The sequence below is a fragment of the Panthera leo genome, chromosome E3, assembly GCF_018350215.1.
Source record: "Panthera leo isolate Ple1 chromosome E3, P.leo_Ple1_pat1.1, whole genome shotgun sequence".
Taxonomy (NCBI): Eukaryota; Metazoa; Chordata; class Mammalia; order Carnivora; family Felidae; genus Panthera; species Panthera leo.
The window spans coordinates 15,179,920-15,198,611 of NC_056694.1; the positions used below are offsets into that span (position 1 = coordinate 15,179,920).

Genomic DNA, 18,692 nt, shown 5'->3' on the forward strand with positions numbered 1-18,692 from the left:
TCCATTTTGAGTGCACTTTTGTGTGTGGTATAAGAAAGTAGTTGAGGGGCACCCAGGTGGCTCAGTCGGTTGAGCGTCAGGCTTTGGCTCAGGTCACGATCTTGCGGTTCGTGAGTTCAAGCCTCACATCAGTTCTGCTGCTGTCAGCGTAGAGCCTGCCTCAGATCCTCTGTCCCCCTCTCTCTGCCCACCCCCCAATTTTTTTAAAAAAAAGGAAGGTAGTCAAGTTTCATTCTTTTGCATGTAGTTGTCTAGTTTTCATAGCACCATTTGTTGATGAGACTGTCTTTTTTCCATTGCAGAGTCTTGCCTCCTTTGTCAAAGATTAATTGACCACATAATCATGGGTTTATTTCTGGGCTTTCTATTCTGTTCCATTGATCCATGTGTTTATTTTTGTGCTGGTACCATACTGCTTTGATGTAGTATGTCTTAAAATCTGGAATTGTGATACCTCCAGTTCTGTTCTTCTTTTTTAAGATTGCTTTGGCTATTCAGGGTCTTTTGTGGTTCCATACAAATTCTGAGATTTTTTTCTTCAAGTTCTATTTAAAATGCTGTTGGTATTTTGATAGGGACAGCATTAAATCTGTACGTTGCTTTGGGTAGTATGGACATCTTAACATATGTGTTTTTCCAACACATGAGCATGGAATAGCTAGCTTTCCATTTGTTTGTGTCCTCTTCAATTTCTTTCATCAATGTTTTAGTTTTCAGGCTACAGGTCTTTTACCTCCTTGGAGTTTATTCCTAGGTATTTACTCCTCTTGGTATGATTGTAAATGTTTTCTTAATTTCTCTGCTATTTCATTATTAGTGGGGAAGCTTTAGGTCTTAATAATGCCAAAGTTCTAGCAGCAAGGAGAAAAACATAACAATAAAAAGGAGAGTAGACTGTCATTATCCTGTTTCAGTGGTCAATATTAGCATCATTAATGTTAGGTCAACCAGATATCACGTCTACTGATATGTATTAATGAATGCAATCAACGTGACTTGTAGTATATAATCAAAAGTATTAAATATCAATCAAGCCTTTCAATGCAGTTTCTCCTTTACAAGAAATATTGGGAATAAGAAAATATGCCCAAAAAGACAAAGAAACACTAGATAAATCTGGAAGGTTGGATATTGTACAAAACTGGCCTAAAGAAGTCAGTGTCCTTTAAAAAAAAAAAAAAAAATACTAGACTTGTTTACAAAAGTGACAACAGACAAAAACAGAGGAAATGTGAAGATTAACCAGTTATAATGGTCATTTGGGGGCTAATTCAGGAAATATGAATATGTTCGGGGTATTAGATGAGACAAAGATTTACTGAAAACTAGAGATTCACTGCCAGGAAAAACCAGGTTATAAAACAGTATGATCTCATTGTATATACAGTCTGATCCCATTCAGGTTAAAATGAATATATATATACAAAGAAAGCTTATGTATTAAGGTGTTAGTGCAGAGACTATGTTGGAAATACGTTTCACTTTATTTTTATTTCTCTAAATATTTTCATTTTCTACAACACACAGTGTTTCTACAATAATAAATGATTTTTTTAAAAATAAATCAGAACATGGGCACCAGGGTGGCTCAGTCGGTTAAGTGTCCAACTTCAGCTCAGGTCACAATCTCACGGTTTGTGGGTTTGAGAGCCCCGGGTCAGGCTCTCTGCTGACAGCTCAGAGCCTGGAGCCTGCTTCTGTTTTCTGTCTCTCTCTCTCTCTCTCTCTCTCTCTCTGCCCCTCCCCCACCCTCCACCCTCTCTCACCCTCAAAAATAAATAAACATTTAAAACAATTTTTTAAATAAAAATAAAATGAATCAGAACATACATTTCAATGGGGCAATAAGACATAAGCATAACATTTGTAATATGAAGAAGACACTGATAACTGCTTTCAGAGATGCAGAAAAACAGCTTTGGAATCAACAGTAGTCAAAGTCACTTCCCATCATGGAAAACAAGAAAGCTTCCTTAGGTAGTTATGAAAGATGAGCAAAAGGCCTGGAACTCCACTATCCAGTACAGTAGCTACTAGCCAAGTGTGGCTATTTAAGTTTAAATGAATTAAAATTAAATAACACTTATAATTCAATTCTCCCTTACTCACATCAGCCACATTTCAAGTGTTCAAAAGCCGCATGTGTCAGTTTCATGTCAGGCAGGTACGCGGTTAGGTATGAAGTATTAGGTGTGAGGTACACAGTTAGTATGTTGCACTGTATAGTGCAGATCCAGAACATTCCCATCACTGCAGAGAAGTCCTATTGGAGAGAGCTAAAGAGGTGGATGTCTCCTCTCACTATCGCCATCAATACATCACTCACTGCATTGCTGCCTTCCATCCCTTGAACACTGACTCCAGTTTACAGGTTCTCAAGGGAAGAATGCTTCCACCAGATTCCAGGGAAGCTGTGTTAATGGACAACCCTCAATGGTGGTTCTGCACCTCTTAGATCAGCTTTAGTTCCAGGCCATGCTTTCAAAGAATGTCTGTAGAGCAAACAGCCTTGGAAGCTAGAGTATCTCCCTTCAGGATAGAAGGCAGACTTATCTGTCAGACATAAATCTGACATCCAGGGTTCCCTCGGGCCCATTTCCACATCAAACTCCTAGCACTTGGGGGACAAGGGAACCAACATGACATTCAAACTGCCTGCTATGCTTTGCCTTTGACCCAGGAACTCTGTGTCCTCTGCCAACATCTATGCAACTCTGCTAGGCTGTTAGCTTGTAAGTAAGAGAAAGCAGCACACTTTTCACAGTTGTTGGGTTTTTTTAACGTTTATTTTTGAGAGAGAGTGTGCACAAGCAGGGGAGGGACGGGGAGACAGAGGATCTGAAGCAGGCTCTGTGCAGACAGCAGAGCCCAATGCAGGGCTCGAACTCACAAACTGTAAGATCATGACCTGAACCGAAGTCAGACGCTTAACTGACTGAGCCACCCAGGCACCCCCATAGTTTTTAACCATTAACACTATCACCTGGCTCCTTTGAGCTCCTCATGCCATAGAAACAAGAATTTTGTCAGGAACCAAGGGGATTTCTGGGGCATCTCTTCAGACTCATGGACATCAGTAAACTTAAGACAAGAGTGCCGGAGGGCCCACTACTGGCCCAAACTCTTCACTGACAGACTGGATCACCCACTTGTTAAGGAACCATCACATCGAGGCATTCATTGAGCACAAAGGACATGTGACCTGCCTAATGGAAGAAGAAAGTTATAAATACCAACAGGGAACAGGTGCAAGTGAGGATACTTGTATCTATGCATATATATCTTTCTCTTCTCCAATTACTTACAGGGATGCGTCGGTGGTAGGTAACCTTATGATTTCATCCCTAGGTACAGGGTCTCAAAAGAGCGTTCTCCCTTTTAAAGAACAGAGTGAATGAATACATACATCCTCCCTTGCATGAGTAGTGGCTGCAACAGATTAGGCAGAAGCAAATGTTTTGTTTACATTATTGTTTGAAAAAGTAACTGCGGGCAGAGGGTATATATAGATGCTGAACATCCAAAGAGGTAGACAGTACAATACTCGCTCCCACGCCTACCTGTCTAAGCAGGGGCTAGACGCCCTACGACACTTCTTCTCAGACTCCCTTGTCTGAAGGAACGCCACCAACGAGAGGCATTTATACAAGATTCAGAAGACTAAAAAGGAGAGACTGTGGTCCCTCTCTGGCAGCGGCTGGCAGACACAAGGGCATACAGCGAACATCAAGTCTGCAGCGGCTTCAGAGTGGGCTCCTGGGAAACATCCGCCTTAATGCTGCAGCAGCTCAGGTCACTCAAGGCAGCGTCCTGTGAGCCCAGCACTTTCGATTTCCTCAAAGCCAGAAGCAATTCTCTCTGACCTTCACTACCGCAGGCCTTTCAACAGCTTTGTAAACGTTTAGTTAATTTACTTTATTAAATCTGTTCTTGCTAAAATACCCAGGGTGCTTTCTGTTTTCCTGGCCGACACAGATGGGCAGGATTTGGTCAGGTGGAGATTACAGCGGGGAGAGAAGCAGCACACAACGTAGGGAGATTACAGCAGAAAAACGATGTTGAACAAGTGGATCAGAACTACACTAAGTAGGCTCTTTCTCGGTTCAGGCCTCTATCACACTAATTGTTTGATCCAACAAATGTTTACTAAGCAATTATTACATGCCAGACTCTATTCTTGGTATTGGAAAGAAAAACAAGGACTCTCAGGTTGGGGAGGGGCTGAGAGGAGAAGGGAGGAGACAGATAATAAACAAAGGTACCATCTAGTAAATGGTAATAAGAGCGACTGAGAAATTCCAAGCAGCCTAAGTCGCTGTGATAGAAACTCTCTGAGCAGAGATCTAAGAGACAGAGGCCAGAAAGCTTGGGAGGAGTCTGGACTCGGTGCATTCAGGGACCAGCAAGAGGGCTAGCATGGCTGGACTAAAGCATGGAAGACCAGATCACACAAGGCCTTGGAGGCCGTGATAAGGACTCGGGCTTTTATTCTGAGTCAGATGGGAACCCCTGGAAGTTCTGGGCAAAAAGTGACAGGATCTGATCTATCTGGCTTCTGTGTGGGGAACAGACAAGAGTGGAACCAGAACAAGCACTCACATCTCTGAAATAGTGTAAGGAATATATGACAGAGACTTGGACAAAGGTAGTATAAGTGGGGAAAGTAATCACATTCTGGATATATTCTGAAAAGAAAATTTGCTCATGGAATAGATGTGGGAGGGGGGGAAAAAAAACAGAAGAGTAAAAATGACTCCCAGGTTTTTGGCCTGAGCAAACGATACAGTTGCCATTAATTGACAGAATGAAGACTGAGGGGAACAGATTTAGGAGAGAAAATCAATAATTCCATTTTTGACATGTTAAAGTTCAAGATGACTATTACACATCCAAATTGACATGTTGAGTAAGAGGTAATGGAGAGCCACTATAAGCTTCTGGGAAGGGAGTAGCTAGAGGAGAAGTATACTTCAGAGGTTAACCAAGCTAATGTCAGATAAATTGGACAGGGGAGACAGAGTTGGGGATTCACTAGAAGCTGGTACTAGAAGGGGAAAAAAACTAGCTGCAATGTTCAAGAGGACAACATGAACTTGGGAAGGTGGCAATGAAAATGGATTGGGGCAGGCGTTCTCAATGGGACCGACACCACCCAATGAGGGTATGGAAATCTGACTACTAGCAATAAGCAGGTGGGGCCAAGGGTTTCACATCTCCTGCAATGCTCAGGATAAATCCCATGAGAAAAAAAAAAAAAAAAAAAAGTCTCCACTTCCTTTCAAATGATTCACCAGACCTCCATACTTGTGAAAAATCTGATTATAATTATCTGAGCATAGATTCCAACTTCATCTTGCTAATAAAGTATTTCCTGCACAATTGTACCAGATACGAAATTTTCCAGGAATGCAGCTGTCATGTAAATTAAAGAAAACACTTTCTTTTATGCAAAACTTTCTCCAAGAAATTTCACCATTTTGAAAAACCATGAAAATAATGCTGTTTTCTAGTATTTAAGTCATGAGCAAATACCTGTATCTGTGTTGTATTTGTAGGTACCACCTCCAAATACATTACAGGGGAGATTCAAGATGCTTTTGGTAGACTTAGAACCAGATATTCAATTAACAGACATATGAAATGCAAGATTCTCACTAATCAAAGTTGTTTTAAAATTATTAGTCATTCTGGGGCACCTGGGTAACTCAGCTGGTTAAGCGTCCAACTCTTGATTTCAGCTCGAGTCATGATCCCAGTTGGGGGATCAAGGGATCATTAGATTGAGCCCCACGTCAGGCTCCGTGCTGAGCGTGGAATCTGCTTAAGATTCTCTCCCTCTCTCTCTCCCTCTGCCCCTCCCCCTACTCACGCACGCATGTGCTCTCTCTTTTCTCTCTCAAAAAGTAAAAATAAGAAAAAAAATAATAAAATTATTACAGTCGTTATATTGTTAATTTTTATAACATAAGGACAAGGTATCTATCTTGCAATAATTATTTGAAACTGAACTTGTCTTGGGGGGATTGCCTGCCATTTCAAAATCTTACTCAGAAACTGTCACCAGAGGTCTACCACACCTGTTGGCCACTCGCACTACCATTTCTGCCTCTCCAGTCCATCCTCTGGTCCTATTGTCACTTAAAGGTATGGCCTCCAAGGTTTCGTTACAAATGAAAGACAGAATGTGGATCTCAACAAGATGTGGAATTTCAAGGCAGAAGATAAGTATTTTCTGTGACAATCCATCTCTCCTCCTCCCAAGTTGCAACATAAAAGATTTTTCTGAGTCAACGGTTATAAGCGAAACACCACCCATTTGCGAGCACATCCTACTTTCTCATTTTTCCAATTTGATAATGTGTAATTGCTTGGCCTGTTGGCCTTACTTCAGTTAGGGTTACTGCCCTCTTGCTGTTATTACATCTACATAAGTCTGGCTTGTTTTTACTTCTTGTACAGAATAACTTCTAATCTGTTTGTCTCTCTTAACTGCAAAGTCGTCCATCACAAGCAGGTGCGAGCAGTGCCTGTCCCACAGTGCCTTCGAATGGCGTAGTGCCTGAGCATTTTATACAGAAATACAAACCATTTTAATACAAAGTACTTCCTCTTGTCTCTCCTTACATTACAGCTAGAGCAGAACACTTTCTAAATTATGTATGTGAAACTATATTTGTAAATCCGTAAACTTAATCTAGCAGTAGTAAAAGGGATGTTGTAAAATGCTGGTTATAAGCAGAAGGCATTGAGTCTGACATTACTGAAAATCACTGGATTAGAAGAGACAAATACTGGATGTTAAAAGGGTTAAAAAAAAAAAAAAAAAAAAAAAAAAGTTGAGCACAACAGTATGTTGAGTGACTAAGGTGCCAGAAGTGTCATCAGCATGTTCATGCCCCAAAGGGTGAAGGCAGAAAAATAGTGGTGAAAAAAAAGTAAGAGTTTCTCAAATACTAATCAACAACAGCAAAAGGCCTAGGGGGCCGATGGCACTGAAAACATGCTCAGGGAAATAGTGAGCGGACAGGATACTCTGAAAACAACGGGGGCTGCAGAAGCAGCCTCCCTCTTAGAGAGGGCCAGCAAGGCACTGAGGCACCAAGCAGAGGTCAACTGTGGATTATGGCAGTGAGGGCAGGGGCATTCCAAGAGAAAGATGAAGCCAGAAGCATGCTTCCTTGCCAAGAACAAGAGAGCACACCGTTAAAGGCTGGTTCTAGAAGAGGCAGGAGTCATGATGGACAGGACACAGAGAAATGGAAAGTACGAGACAGACATCAGGAGGTAGTAGTGTGAACTGAGGACAGAAATTTGTAAGAACAGGAATAAAGAATATAAAAAAAGTCAAGCATGCCTGGAGAAGAAAGCCTGGTTTATTTAGAACGGTCAGGTCTGAGCTAACCAAAACCTCAGCAAGAGTAGCTCTTTGTGGGGAACACTCGTTATGGGGATAGGACAGGCTGGAAAAAGGCCGGGAAGATAGCAATGGAGCCACTGCGACATCGGGAGCCAAGTTGCTGGAGGCCTGCAGAGACTCAGCTCCTGGTGACACGGCCACAAACAGTGGCAGGAGAGTCAAACCATCCACGTGATTAAGAACCAGTATCCAGTATATATAAACAGCTCTTACAAGCACTGTTAACCCAATGTTAAAATGGCAAAGAATTTGAACAGACATTTCTCCAAAGATTCACCAAAGGCCAAGAAGTAAACATAGTCAACAATGTTTCCCATTAATGGAAATGCAAATGCAAATCAAAATCACTATAGGGTAACAATCTCACACCCACTAGGATGGCTGTAATGCAAAAGACAGACAACAACAAACATTAGCAGGTTGTGGAGGAACTGGAACCCTTGTACGCTGCAGGTGGAAACAGAAAATACGCTCAGTTTTGCAGTCCCTCAAACGATTTAAACATAATTACCACGACCCACAAATTCCACTCGTAGGCCTATAACCAAAGCACATAAAAACACATCCACACGAAAACCTGCAGGTATAATAATGTCCGTAGAAGCGTAATTCACAATAACCAAAAAGGGGAAGCAAACCAAATGTCCATCAAATGATGGACAACAACAAATGGGATATATCTACACATGGAATACTACTGGCCATAAAAAGGAATGGAATATTGATCTGTATTATCACACGGATGTGCCTTGAAAACATTATGCTAAATGAGAGAAGCCAACACAAAAGGTCACATCATGTACGAACGTCCAGGTTAGGGGAATTCACAGAGATAATAAGTAGATTAATGATGCTTCGGGGGGGGAGAAGAAGTGTGAATGAAGGTGGACCGTTAGTGGGTGCATGACATCTTTCAGAGGGGACAAAAATGTTCTAAAATTAGATTGTGATAATGGTAGCAAAGCCCTGTGAATATACTAAAACCCACTCAACTGTACACTTTAAAGTGTGGGAGTTGTGTGATAGGTAAATTATATCTCAATAAAGCTATTTTAAAATGCCATCTTATTTGTTCCCATGGGATTTTAACTTACGGAAGTGAGTACCAACCTGGAGAGGCCAATGCCAGTGAAAGAATATCTTGCTTACATTTCCCAAGACAAGAGTGCACCCCCACCACACAGGGTAACAGAGGACTAGCAGGTTTGTTCAGTAGACAGAGCAAGGAGAGAGGGGAAAGCCTAGGCCAGAGCTTTTACCGGGGATCCCTTGGGAAAGGCAGGCAAGACAGGGTGAACAATGCAGCATTGGTTTGTCTGAATAATTCAGGCTATAGCACTGTCACTAGTTGTCCAGTACCTGGCCCTGGGATAATACAGAGTGGGGAAGATATTGGCATGGTGTGTGAGTGAGATAAGGAGGTAACTGAAGGCTACAGATTCAGGATTGGTTGGTTGGCAAACTCAAGGCAAGCTATTATTGTCTTTAGGAATTAGCTAGCCCTGGGAGGGACAGTTTCTCCCCAGGCCTGTAAGGCCCTCAAAAGTCAGAGCATCAAGACTACAAAATGAGGCACCTGGGTGGCTCAGTTGGTTAAGCGTCCAGCTCTTGGTTTCAGCTCAGGTCCTGATCTCTCACAGTTTCCTGAGTTCGAGCCCCGCATTTGGCTCTGTGCTGACCGTTCAGAACCTGCTTGGGATTCTCTCTCTCCCTCTCTCTCTGCCCCTTCCCCACTCACGCTGTCTCCATCTCTCTCAAATAAATAAATAAACTTAAAAAACTTAAAAAACAAATACAAAATAAGAAAATAGTTAATATAACTGGCCCTGTGATGAATGAATGCCAAATAGACAAATTCAGAATCTAAGGAACCAGAACAAACATAAAATAGAAATTCACAGGCTGATTCTAAAATTTATATGGAAATGCAAAGGACCCGGAAGAGTGGAAACTCTTGGAAATAAATAAATAAATACACAAACAAAGAGAACTTATACTGCCTAATTTCAGACTTATTACAAAGCTACAATTATCAAGACAATGTGGTATTGGCATGAGGATAAACAAACAGATCAATGGAACAGAGTAAGGAGTCCAGAAATAGGCCTACCCGTAGACACATGACTGATATTCTACAAAGGCCTAAAGTAATTCAATGGTAAAGGGAAAGTCTTTTCAACAAATGGTACTGAAACACCTGAATATCCACATGGGGGACAGGAGAGGAATGAATCTTGACCTTTACCTCATGCCATTCATAAAAATCAGATCACGATGAAGTCAAAGACCTAAACATAAAAGTTAAAACTATGTATGAAGCTTTCATAAAAAACAGTGACCCTGAAGTTGGCAAAGATTTCTTAATATACAAAGAATGCTAACCATTAAAAAGAGGGAAAAAAAAGATAAATTGGACTTATCCAAACTTAAAACTTTAAAAGATACCATTAGGGAAATGAAAAAAGGAAGCCACAGATTATTAGAAAATATTCACAATGGGGCGCCTGGGTGGCGCAGTCGGTTAAGCCTCCGACTTCAGCCAGGTCACGATCTCGCGGTCCGTGAGTTCGAGCCCCGCGTCAGGCTCTGGGCCGATGGCTCGGAGCCTGGAGCCTGTTTCCGATTCTGTGTCTCCCTCTCTCTCTGCCCCTCCCCCGTTCATGCTCTGTCTCTCTCTGTCCCAAAAATAAATAAAAAAACGTTGAAAAAAAAAAAAATTTAAAAAAAAAAAAAAGAAAATATTCACAATGAATACTGGGCAAAAGACTCATTTCCACAATATATGAAGAACACCAACAAATCAACAACATAAAGTCAAATAACCTAATTTGGGCAAAAGATGTGAACAGACACTTCACACGTATGAACGGCCAACAGGCACATGAAAAGTCATGCCTCATCATCAGTAGTCGTCAGCAAAATGCAAATTAAAACCACACTGATCCCGAAAAACAAATAACACAGTGAAGAAATTGGCAGAAAACATGAATAGACACTTCTCTAAAGAAGACAACCGGATGGCCAACAGGCACATGAAAAGATGCTCAACGTCGCTCCTCATCAGGGAAATACAAATCAAAACCACACTGAGATATCACCTCATGGCAGTCAGAGTGGCCAAAATGAACAAATCAGGAGACTACAGATGCTGGCGAGGATGTGGAGAAACGGGAACCCTCTTGCACTGTTGGTGGGAATGCAAACTGGTGCAGCCACTCTGGAAAACAGTGTGGAGGTTCCTCAGAAAATTAAAAATAGATCTACCCTATGACCCAGCAATAGCACTGCTAGGAATTTACCCAAGGGATACAGGAGTGCTGAGGCATAGGGGCACTTGTACCCCAATGTTTATAGCAGCACTTTCAACAATAGCCAAATTATGGAAAGAGCCTAAATGTCCATCAACTGATGAATGGATAAAGAAATTGTGGTTTATATACACAATGGAATACTACTTGACAATGAGAAAGAATGAAATATGGCCTTTTGTAGCAACGTGGATGGAACTGGAGAGTGTTATGCTAACTGAAATAAGTCATACAGAGAAAGACAGATACCATACGTTTTCTTTCTTATGTGGATCCTGAGAAACTTAACAGAAACCCATGGGGGTGGGGAAGGAAAAAAAAAAAAAAGAGGTTAGAGTGGGAGAGACCCAAAGCATAAGAGACTCTTAAAAACTGAGAACAAACTGAGGGTTGATGGGGGGTGGGAGGGAGGGGAGGGTGGGGGATGGGTATTGAGGAGGGCACCTTTTGGGATGAGCACTGGATGTTGTATGGAAAGCAATTTGACAATAAATTTCATATATTGAAAACAATAAAATAAAATAAGCTCACAAAAAAAAAAAAAAAAACCACACTGATACCACTGCACACACATCAGAATGGCTAAATTAAAAAAGATTTTCAATACCACAGAATAGTGAGAAAATGTTCCACCTGGAACTTTCATAAATTGCCAATCCAAGTATAAAATAATACGGCCACACTGAAAACAGATTGGGAGTTTCATACCTACCTTGTGACCTAGCAATTCCACTCCTGGGGATATACCCAAAGGAAACTGACACATACATTCATAACAAAATGCTACATAAGAATGTTCACAGAAGTTTTACTTGGAATAGCCAAAACCTGAAAGCAACCCAGTGTCTATCAACAGATTCAAACCTGTGGTATGTTCATTGTGTTGAACAGGACTCAGCAATAAAAATGAATAAAACTACTGAAATTTACTACAACATAGAGGAATCTGAGAAACATTATGTTGTGTTTAAAAATCCACCTGCAGAAAAATACACATTATGATTCCATTCATATGAAATTCTAGAACAAGCAAAACTAAACCAGTGACAGCAACTAGAACAACTATGTCCTGGCTGATGGGGAGGGACTACTGGCTAGAAATAAATACAAGTGAACTTATCAGGAGGAGAAAAACGGCCTATATATATCTTAATTCAGGTGGTAGATAAGGGTTTTTTATATCCATCAATACAGGTTGAACTCATTTAACAAATTCAGTCAAAATCATTACATTAAATGTAAATTATACCTTTAAAATGGTAAAATTCATTGGCTACATAGAACAGCCATAGAAAAGTTGCATAAAACAGAAATAATATTTAAATAAAAACAAATACCTTTGTCCATCTGCAAAGCTTCACCCCAGAATGGCTCCCAATCAACTGATAACCTGAACAGAAAAACAAGGAACATAAAATTGAACTGATTCAAAGCCTCATATTAAAAGGTGATTAAAAGGCGCCTGGGTGGCTCTGTCGATTAAGCATCCAACTCCTGATCTCAGCTCAGGTCATGATCTCAAGGTTTGTGGGATCGAGCCCCACATCCGGCTCTGTGCTGACAGTGCAGAGGCTGTGTGGGATTTTCTCTCCCCACCTCTCTGCCCCTCCCCCATTCACATGTGTGCACATGCACTCTCTCTCAAAATAAATAATAAACTTTTTAAAAATGGCAATTATAAAACTTAACAAAATCATTCTTCTTTTCTACATAATGGTAGGCAACAACCCAATGGCAGAAAACATTAACAGTTGAAATCACCAGGATGATAAAACAACGTAAAATGTTTATGTATCTAGGGGCGCCTGGGTGGCTCAGTCGGTTAAGCCTCCGACTTCAGCTCAGGTCATGATTCTCGTGGTTTACAGGTTCGGAGCCCCGCGTCGGGCTCTGTGCTGACAGCTCAGAGCCTGGAGCTTGCTTTGGATTCTGTGTGTCCCTCTCTCTCTGTTCCTCCCCCAGTCATGCTCTGTCTCTCTCTCTGTCTCTCTTTCTCTCTGTGTCTCTCTCTCAAAAATAAACATCTAAAAAAATTTTTTAATAAAGAAAGAAAGAAATAAAAATAAAGAAATACTGCCCCAAGAAGAGGAAAAACAAAATTCCAGGAACCATAACCCAACGTGAATTCTCAGGACCAGTCCCACAACCTAGCATTTAAAATTCATGAGCTACAGAAGATATGAGAAGCATGGAAAAGCCATGCCGAAGTAATCACATTTCCTTTTTTAATAAACTAGTAGAGCAAACAAGTAGAACATTCTGATTTCAGAAAGCACTTAATGAAGTTTCTCACAAGGCTTCAAGTAATAAGCCACAATTATCATGAGTCTCTTGTATAAAAAGACTCTTGACTTGCAGACAAATGAGGCAAATGGAGAAATATAGTCTGGATGATGGCAGAAGTGGATCCGTGGCTGGTTAAATATCCATATTCAGAGTGTGATGATTAATGGAACAATGTCAATTTGGATTATAAGTCTCTACTGGGCTTTGTCTTTTACCCACTTCCACATTTATGTAAATATCTTGCATAGAAATAAACAAAACACCGCTTATCTATATGAAGACAGAACAGAGTGCAACTGGACAGCTAATCTCAGATGCAGAATAAGCATTTAAGAGATTCCTACAGAAAATTCCAGTTCTTCTTTTGGATTCCTACACTCTATTAGTGTCTTTACATCCTTCTCTTCCAAGATACATAGGGTTTTATAAAATTTTGCATTGAGGAAGGTATGAGAAAAACTGCCGAGTACAGGATGGACAGACCACAACGCCAAGATAAGCCAATGGTACGCAGCTGCTAGAAATCACACTGCACAGTTCTAACCAAGATAAAGTCACGGAGGATTTACTCTCCCACCTGAAACGCCAAAAATGGACAAAATACATGAACAGTTCCAAGACATGAAACACCAGGCAACAAGGGACAATAATCCCAGAGAAGACAGAAAACACAGGAGGCAAGCCCTGCCATGCCCAGAGCTTACTGCCCTCAAAGTTTCCAGGCTGTGTGGCAGGGAGAGGCAACGCACACACGGCTGGGTATTTTCTCGGAGTTGAGGACGTGGAAGCAAGAGTTGGGGAGCCCACACAGCTAGAGTTTGCAGAGCTGAGTACCAGAGAGTCAAAAGCTACACAGAGATTAAACTCAAGAATCTGTAGAGGATTCCTAGAAATTCTGCCTGAGTAATGCTTCATGCATACGTGAGAGAAAAGCTAACCAAGAATGGGAAAGAACCATCTTAAAGGACTGGAGGTGCGCCTGGTGCTCACAGCCAGCTGGGAACTGTGTCTATTCACACCAGTCAGAAGCTTAAGATTCACAAGGCAGAGTACACAGAAGTGTTTTGCCCCAATAGTCATAAGTAATTAGCCATATTCTGAGTCAGCTCTGGTCTCACTTAACAAGTCATAAAAGCCAGATTAAAAGGCTCAAACTTGTTTCCAAGTAACTGCTCTTCATCCTAGAACAAAGCTCAAGAATGTTTTATAGGAACACAAAAATATCTAGCACCCAATAAGGTAAAATTAGACCTGGCATCCAATCAAAGATTAACCAAGCATGCAACATGACCAATGAAAAAATAATCCAGCAACCAAACTGACCCAGAAATGACACAGATGTTAGAATTACATTAAAACAGTTGTCTAACTGTAATTCGTGGGCTCAAAAAGTTAAGTAGAGACATGGAGAATAGAAAAAGGCCAACACTGAATTTCTAGAGATAAAAACTGTAATGTCAAAGCTGAAAAAAACACTGGATACAATTAATGGAAGATTAGACATTAGAGAAGATTACTAAATTATACCTGAAGACATAGCAATAGAAGCTATCCTAAAATGAAAAGTAGAACAGAAAAAAGAATGTTTTTTAAATTGTCTTTAACATTTATTTATTTTTGAGAGACAGAGTGTGAGCGGGGGAGGGGCAGAGAGAGAGGGAGACACAGAATCCAAAGCAGGCTCCAGGCACCAAGCTGTCAGCCCAGAGCCTGACACAGGGCCTGAACCCACAAATGGCGAATCATGACCCAACTGAGCCACCCAGGTGCCCCGAACAAAGAATTTTAAAAAATAATGAAAATAGTATCAGTGAGCTGTAGGTCAAATTCATGTAATTGAAGTCCCCAAGGAAGAGAAGAGAGAGGGAGTGACAGAAAAAATACCTGAAGAGATAATGGCCAAAATCTGTCCAAATTTGATTAAAACTATAAATCCACAGAACCAGGAAGCTCAACAAATCCCAAGTAAAAGCAACATGAAGAAAACTACGTTGAAACACGTTATCATTAAATTGCTCAAAATCCGTAATTAAGAGAAAATAGAAAATCTTCAGAGTGCCAGGGGCTAAAAACATTACTTTCAAAGGAACAAACAACAGATGACAACACAGGTCTCATCAGAAGCAATGGGAGCAAAGTGGAACACCTTCAAAGCGCCGTAAGAAAAAAAGTCATCAACCTATGATTCCACATGCATCAAATAGTATCCTTCAAAGATGAGGGCAAAATAAAGTCTTTTTCAGATACACAAAAACTGAAATAATTCAGCACCAACACACCCACACATCACGAAACGCTACATGAAGCCCTTCAGGCAGAAGGAAAAGGCTGTCAGAGAGAACACACATCTACGCAAAGGAAGAAAAACACCAACAAAAGTGCTATCTACAGGGGCACCTGGATGGCTCAGTCGGTCTCTGACTTCAGTCAGGCCATGATCTCATGGCTCATGAGTTCAAGCCCCACGTTGGGCTCCATGCTGACAGGTTGGAGCCTGGAGCCTGCTTCAGATTCTGTGTCTTCCCCCCCCCACCCCCACCCGACCACCCCCTGCTCATGCTCTGTCTCTCTCTCTCTCAAAAATAAACATTTTAAAATTTTTTATTTTTTTATTTATATTTTTGGTTTGTTTGTTTATTTATTTTTGAGAGAGAGAGAGAGAGAAAGAGACAGAGCGTGAGCAGGGGAGGGGCGGAGAGAGAGGGAGACACAGAATCCGAAGCAGCCTCCAGGCTCTGAGTTGTCAGCACAGAGCCCGATGTGGGGTTTGAACTCACAAACCAGGAGACCATGACCCGAGCCCAAGTCAGGGCTACTGAGCCACCCAGGCACCCCCCAAAAAAAATTTTTTTTAAGTGGTACCTATATGAGTCAGTATGTAAGATTGTTTCTAATTACATCTAATTAAGTCAAAATTAACAGATAATTGACTACTTAAACTAAAATAATAACATCGTAGTATAGGCCTCTAAGATACATAGAAGTAAAATGTATGATAATGATTGCATGGAGGTTGACAAGGGGAAAACACAAGTGTGTTACTGCAGCTTCTTCCACTGGACATGAAGTGGCGTCTTAATCACTCAAAGATACACTGTGATATGATCAAGAGATATGTGTAACACCTCGAACCATCACTAAATACCAATACAGTGCTATAACTAACAAGCCAACGAGGAGGTAAAACAGAATCATAAAAACATAATCTAGGGGCACCTGGGTGGCTCAGTCAGTTAAGCATCTGACTTCAGGTCAGGTCATGATCTCATGGTCCGTGGGCTCGAGCCCCACATCGGGCTCTGTGCTGACAGCTCAGAGCCTGGAGCCTGCTTCGGATTCTGTGTTTCCCTCTCTCTCTGCCCCTTCCCCACTCATGCTCTGTCTCTGTCTCTGTCTCTGTCTCTCTCAAAAATAAACATTAAAAAAAATTTAAAAAAACAACTTAATCTAAAGGAGGCAGAAACTGGAAAAAGGAAATCAAAGAACACAAGACAAGCAGAAGACAAATGGCTACATGAGAAATGTAAACCTATCATGAAATCAGTTTAAATTGTCTGAATACCCTTGTTAAAAGGCAGACTATACATATATATGTTATATACATACAAATATATGTATGATCTGAATATCCTTGTCTGTCTCCTCTAATAGGCTGGTGGCTCCTTGAAGAAGATACTGCATCTTAAGTTTCTCTGCATGGCCAGGACCATCACACAAAAGGGTCCCAATAAACACAGAAAGATGGAGTGAGGGAAGGAAGTCAGTCCACTCACTCCCAACTGACCACTCTTCTTCTACAGGCAATCAGTATTATTTGTTCTCAAGTAAGGCCTCCTTGATGAGTTAGGACCACAAAAACCCAAATACACTTCTACGTAAAACATTTCTAATTGACCCAGCCTAATATCGATAGAAGCTTCTTTTCTGCATTTAATAATTTTCCCTTAACAAACGACGATCTGTGAAGAGGCCGGTGACGGCATTTTCCGTCTCTGTGCCAGAGCCACGCTGATGCTAACATCCCAGGAAACGAAGCACGGGGGAAGTGTGCTGGCCCGCAGCCAGCGCACAAGGGGATCCTTCTGCAGGAACGAGAGGGGGCTGCCGCGACAGCTCCGGCCGCCACGGTGACAGGGCCGCTGGGCCTTCTTCCCTCCCTCCCTATTTCATGCTCCTCACTGGGGTATGAAATGAGAGCGCTCGGGAGGGCGGTCCAGTGACAGCGCCTCCTGACGGTCCTCACCTTGTTTAGTAAGGGCTTCTCGGAGAGCAGGGGTTATCATAGCCCTTCTTTCACTGGCTTCACCCTTCACGGCGTTCCTGACCAGAGTGCTTTTCTCCTCCTGGTGCTCCTTCTCTCTCTGTATTGAAATTAAAAGAACAAACTTCAGAGCTGGCAGTGAGCGAGGAGAACAACGGCACAACAGTCATGGACACATGGCATGGGTAAGAAGGCGCGTCGCGAACCATGGCCCACACAAGCCAGTCTCCTCCAAAGTGACCACATTCCCAGTCAGACAGTGAGCAGAAGGCCTGCCAGTCTCTTCTCTTTTCTTTTTGCTTTCCAAAAAAAGGAACTACATACTCAAACACATACACCCGCAAAATGTAAATCAACAATCCACTTATCTAGATGTCAATTATTTTTAGCAATCTGAGTACCGACAGCTGCCGAAATTCATCAAGTTATTTCTCTGAATTTCAATTTCCTCACCTGAAAAACAAGGAAAGTAATAGCTATAGAGCAGGAACGTTACAATTAAATGAAATAAATCACCAGGTACAATGCCTGATACATAACAGGAGTTCAATAAAATAGAACACTGCTGGTTATGTATCTGCAAAACCCCCAAAACAAGTCAAAATAGTGCTCTGAGCTGCTCAGACAGCCATTTGTTTGCAGACCAAATTACTCGTCCACCTGCCATCCCAACAATGACTCCTTCTAGATGATCCTGTGGGGAAAATGTGTCTTCAGTGACAGAAAGAAATCTGAAGGATAATATAAGGCTGATTGTGTTTCCTTTTGACTTTGGGCCCTAGAAAATTCAGCAGTACGCTGATGGCTGTGTAAAGTCTCAAATCATGTTTGTCTCGAATTCTCTGTAAGTGGCTTCATAGTACATGATGATCTTCACCCTTTACACTGATTTCTTCCTCTATTTAAAAAAAATTTTTTTTAATGTGTATTTATTTTTGAGAGAGAGACAGACAGACAGAGAGCAAGCAGGGGAGGGGCAGCGAGAGAGGGAGACACAGAATCTGAAGCAGGCTCCAGGCTCTGAGCTGTCAGCACAGACCCTGACGTGGGGCTTGAACCCACGAACCATGAGATCATGACCTGAGCTGAAGTCGGATGCTTAACCGACTGAGCCACCCAGGCGCCTCAGCCTTCTTCCTCTATTTTTAAATCTTACTCTATGTACATATATTTTAAAGTTATCTGAATGTCTTTTTGTAAGATGGTAGAATGCTAATCAATAATTTCAGGGCAACACACAAAGTCTGTGCTATACTACACTTGCCAGATCTTAGTAAGAGCTGCAGAAATTCAAAATAACTCACCTTGGCAGCGGCCCCACCACCAAGCCCTAGACTACCTTCAGTGCCTGTCCATTTGCAGTGCCCGCCCCTAGAGAATCAGTAGTGAGAACACCTCACAGATCCCCGGATGTCTGAAA

General features: G+C 41.6%; 1 protein-coding gene across 5 annotated transcripts in view; it reads right to left on the bottom strand.

Moving 5' to 3' along the window:
• LOC122209599 (S-adenosyl-L-methionine-dependent tRNA 4-demethylwyosine synthase TYW1) overlaps positions 1–18,692 on the bottom strand; it is a 212,386-nt gene that overhangs the window by 161,004 nt on the left and 32,690 nt on the right. For all 5 annotated transcript variants that reach the window (XR_006197676.1, XR_006197675.1, XR_006197674.1 and 2 more), the window contains 2 exons: positions 17,255–17,372; positions 12,063–12,115 (listed from right to left, as the gene is read on the bottom strand). Coding sequence is in view for 2 of the 5 variants with exons in the window: in XM_042921589.1 (XP_042777523.1) it covers positions 12,063–12,115; positions 17,255–17,372 (171 nt within the window). In the remaining 3 variants the exon portion in view is untranslated. The remainder of the gene's footprint in view (positions 1–12,062; positions 12,116–17,254; positions 17,373–18,692) is intronic.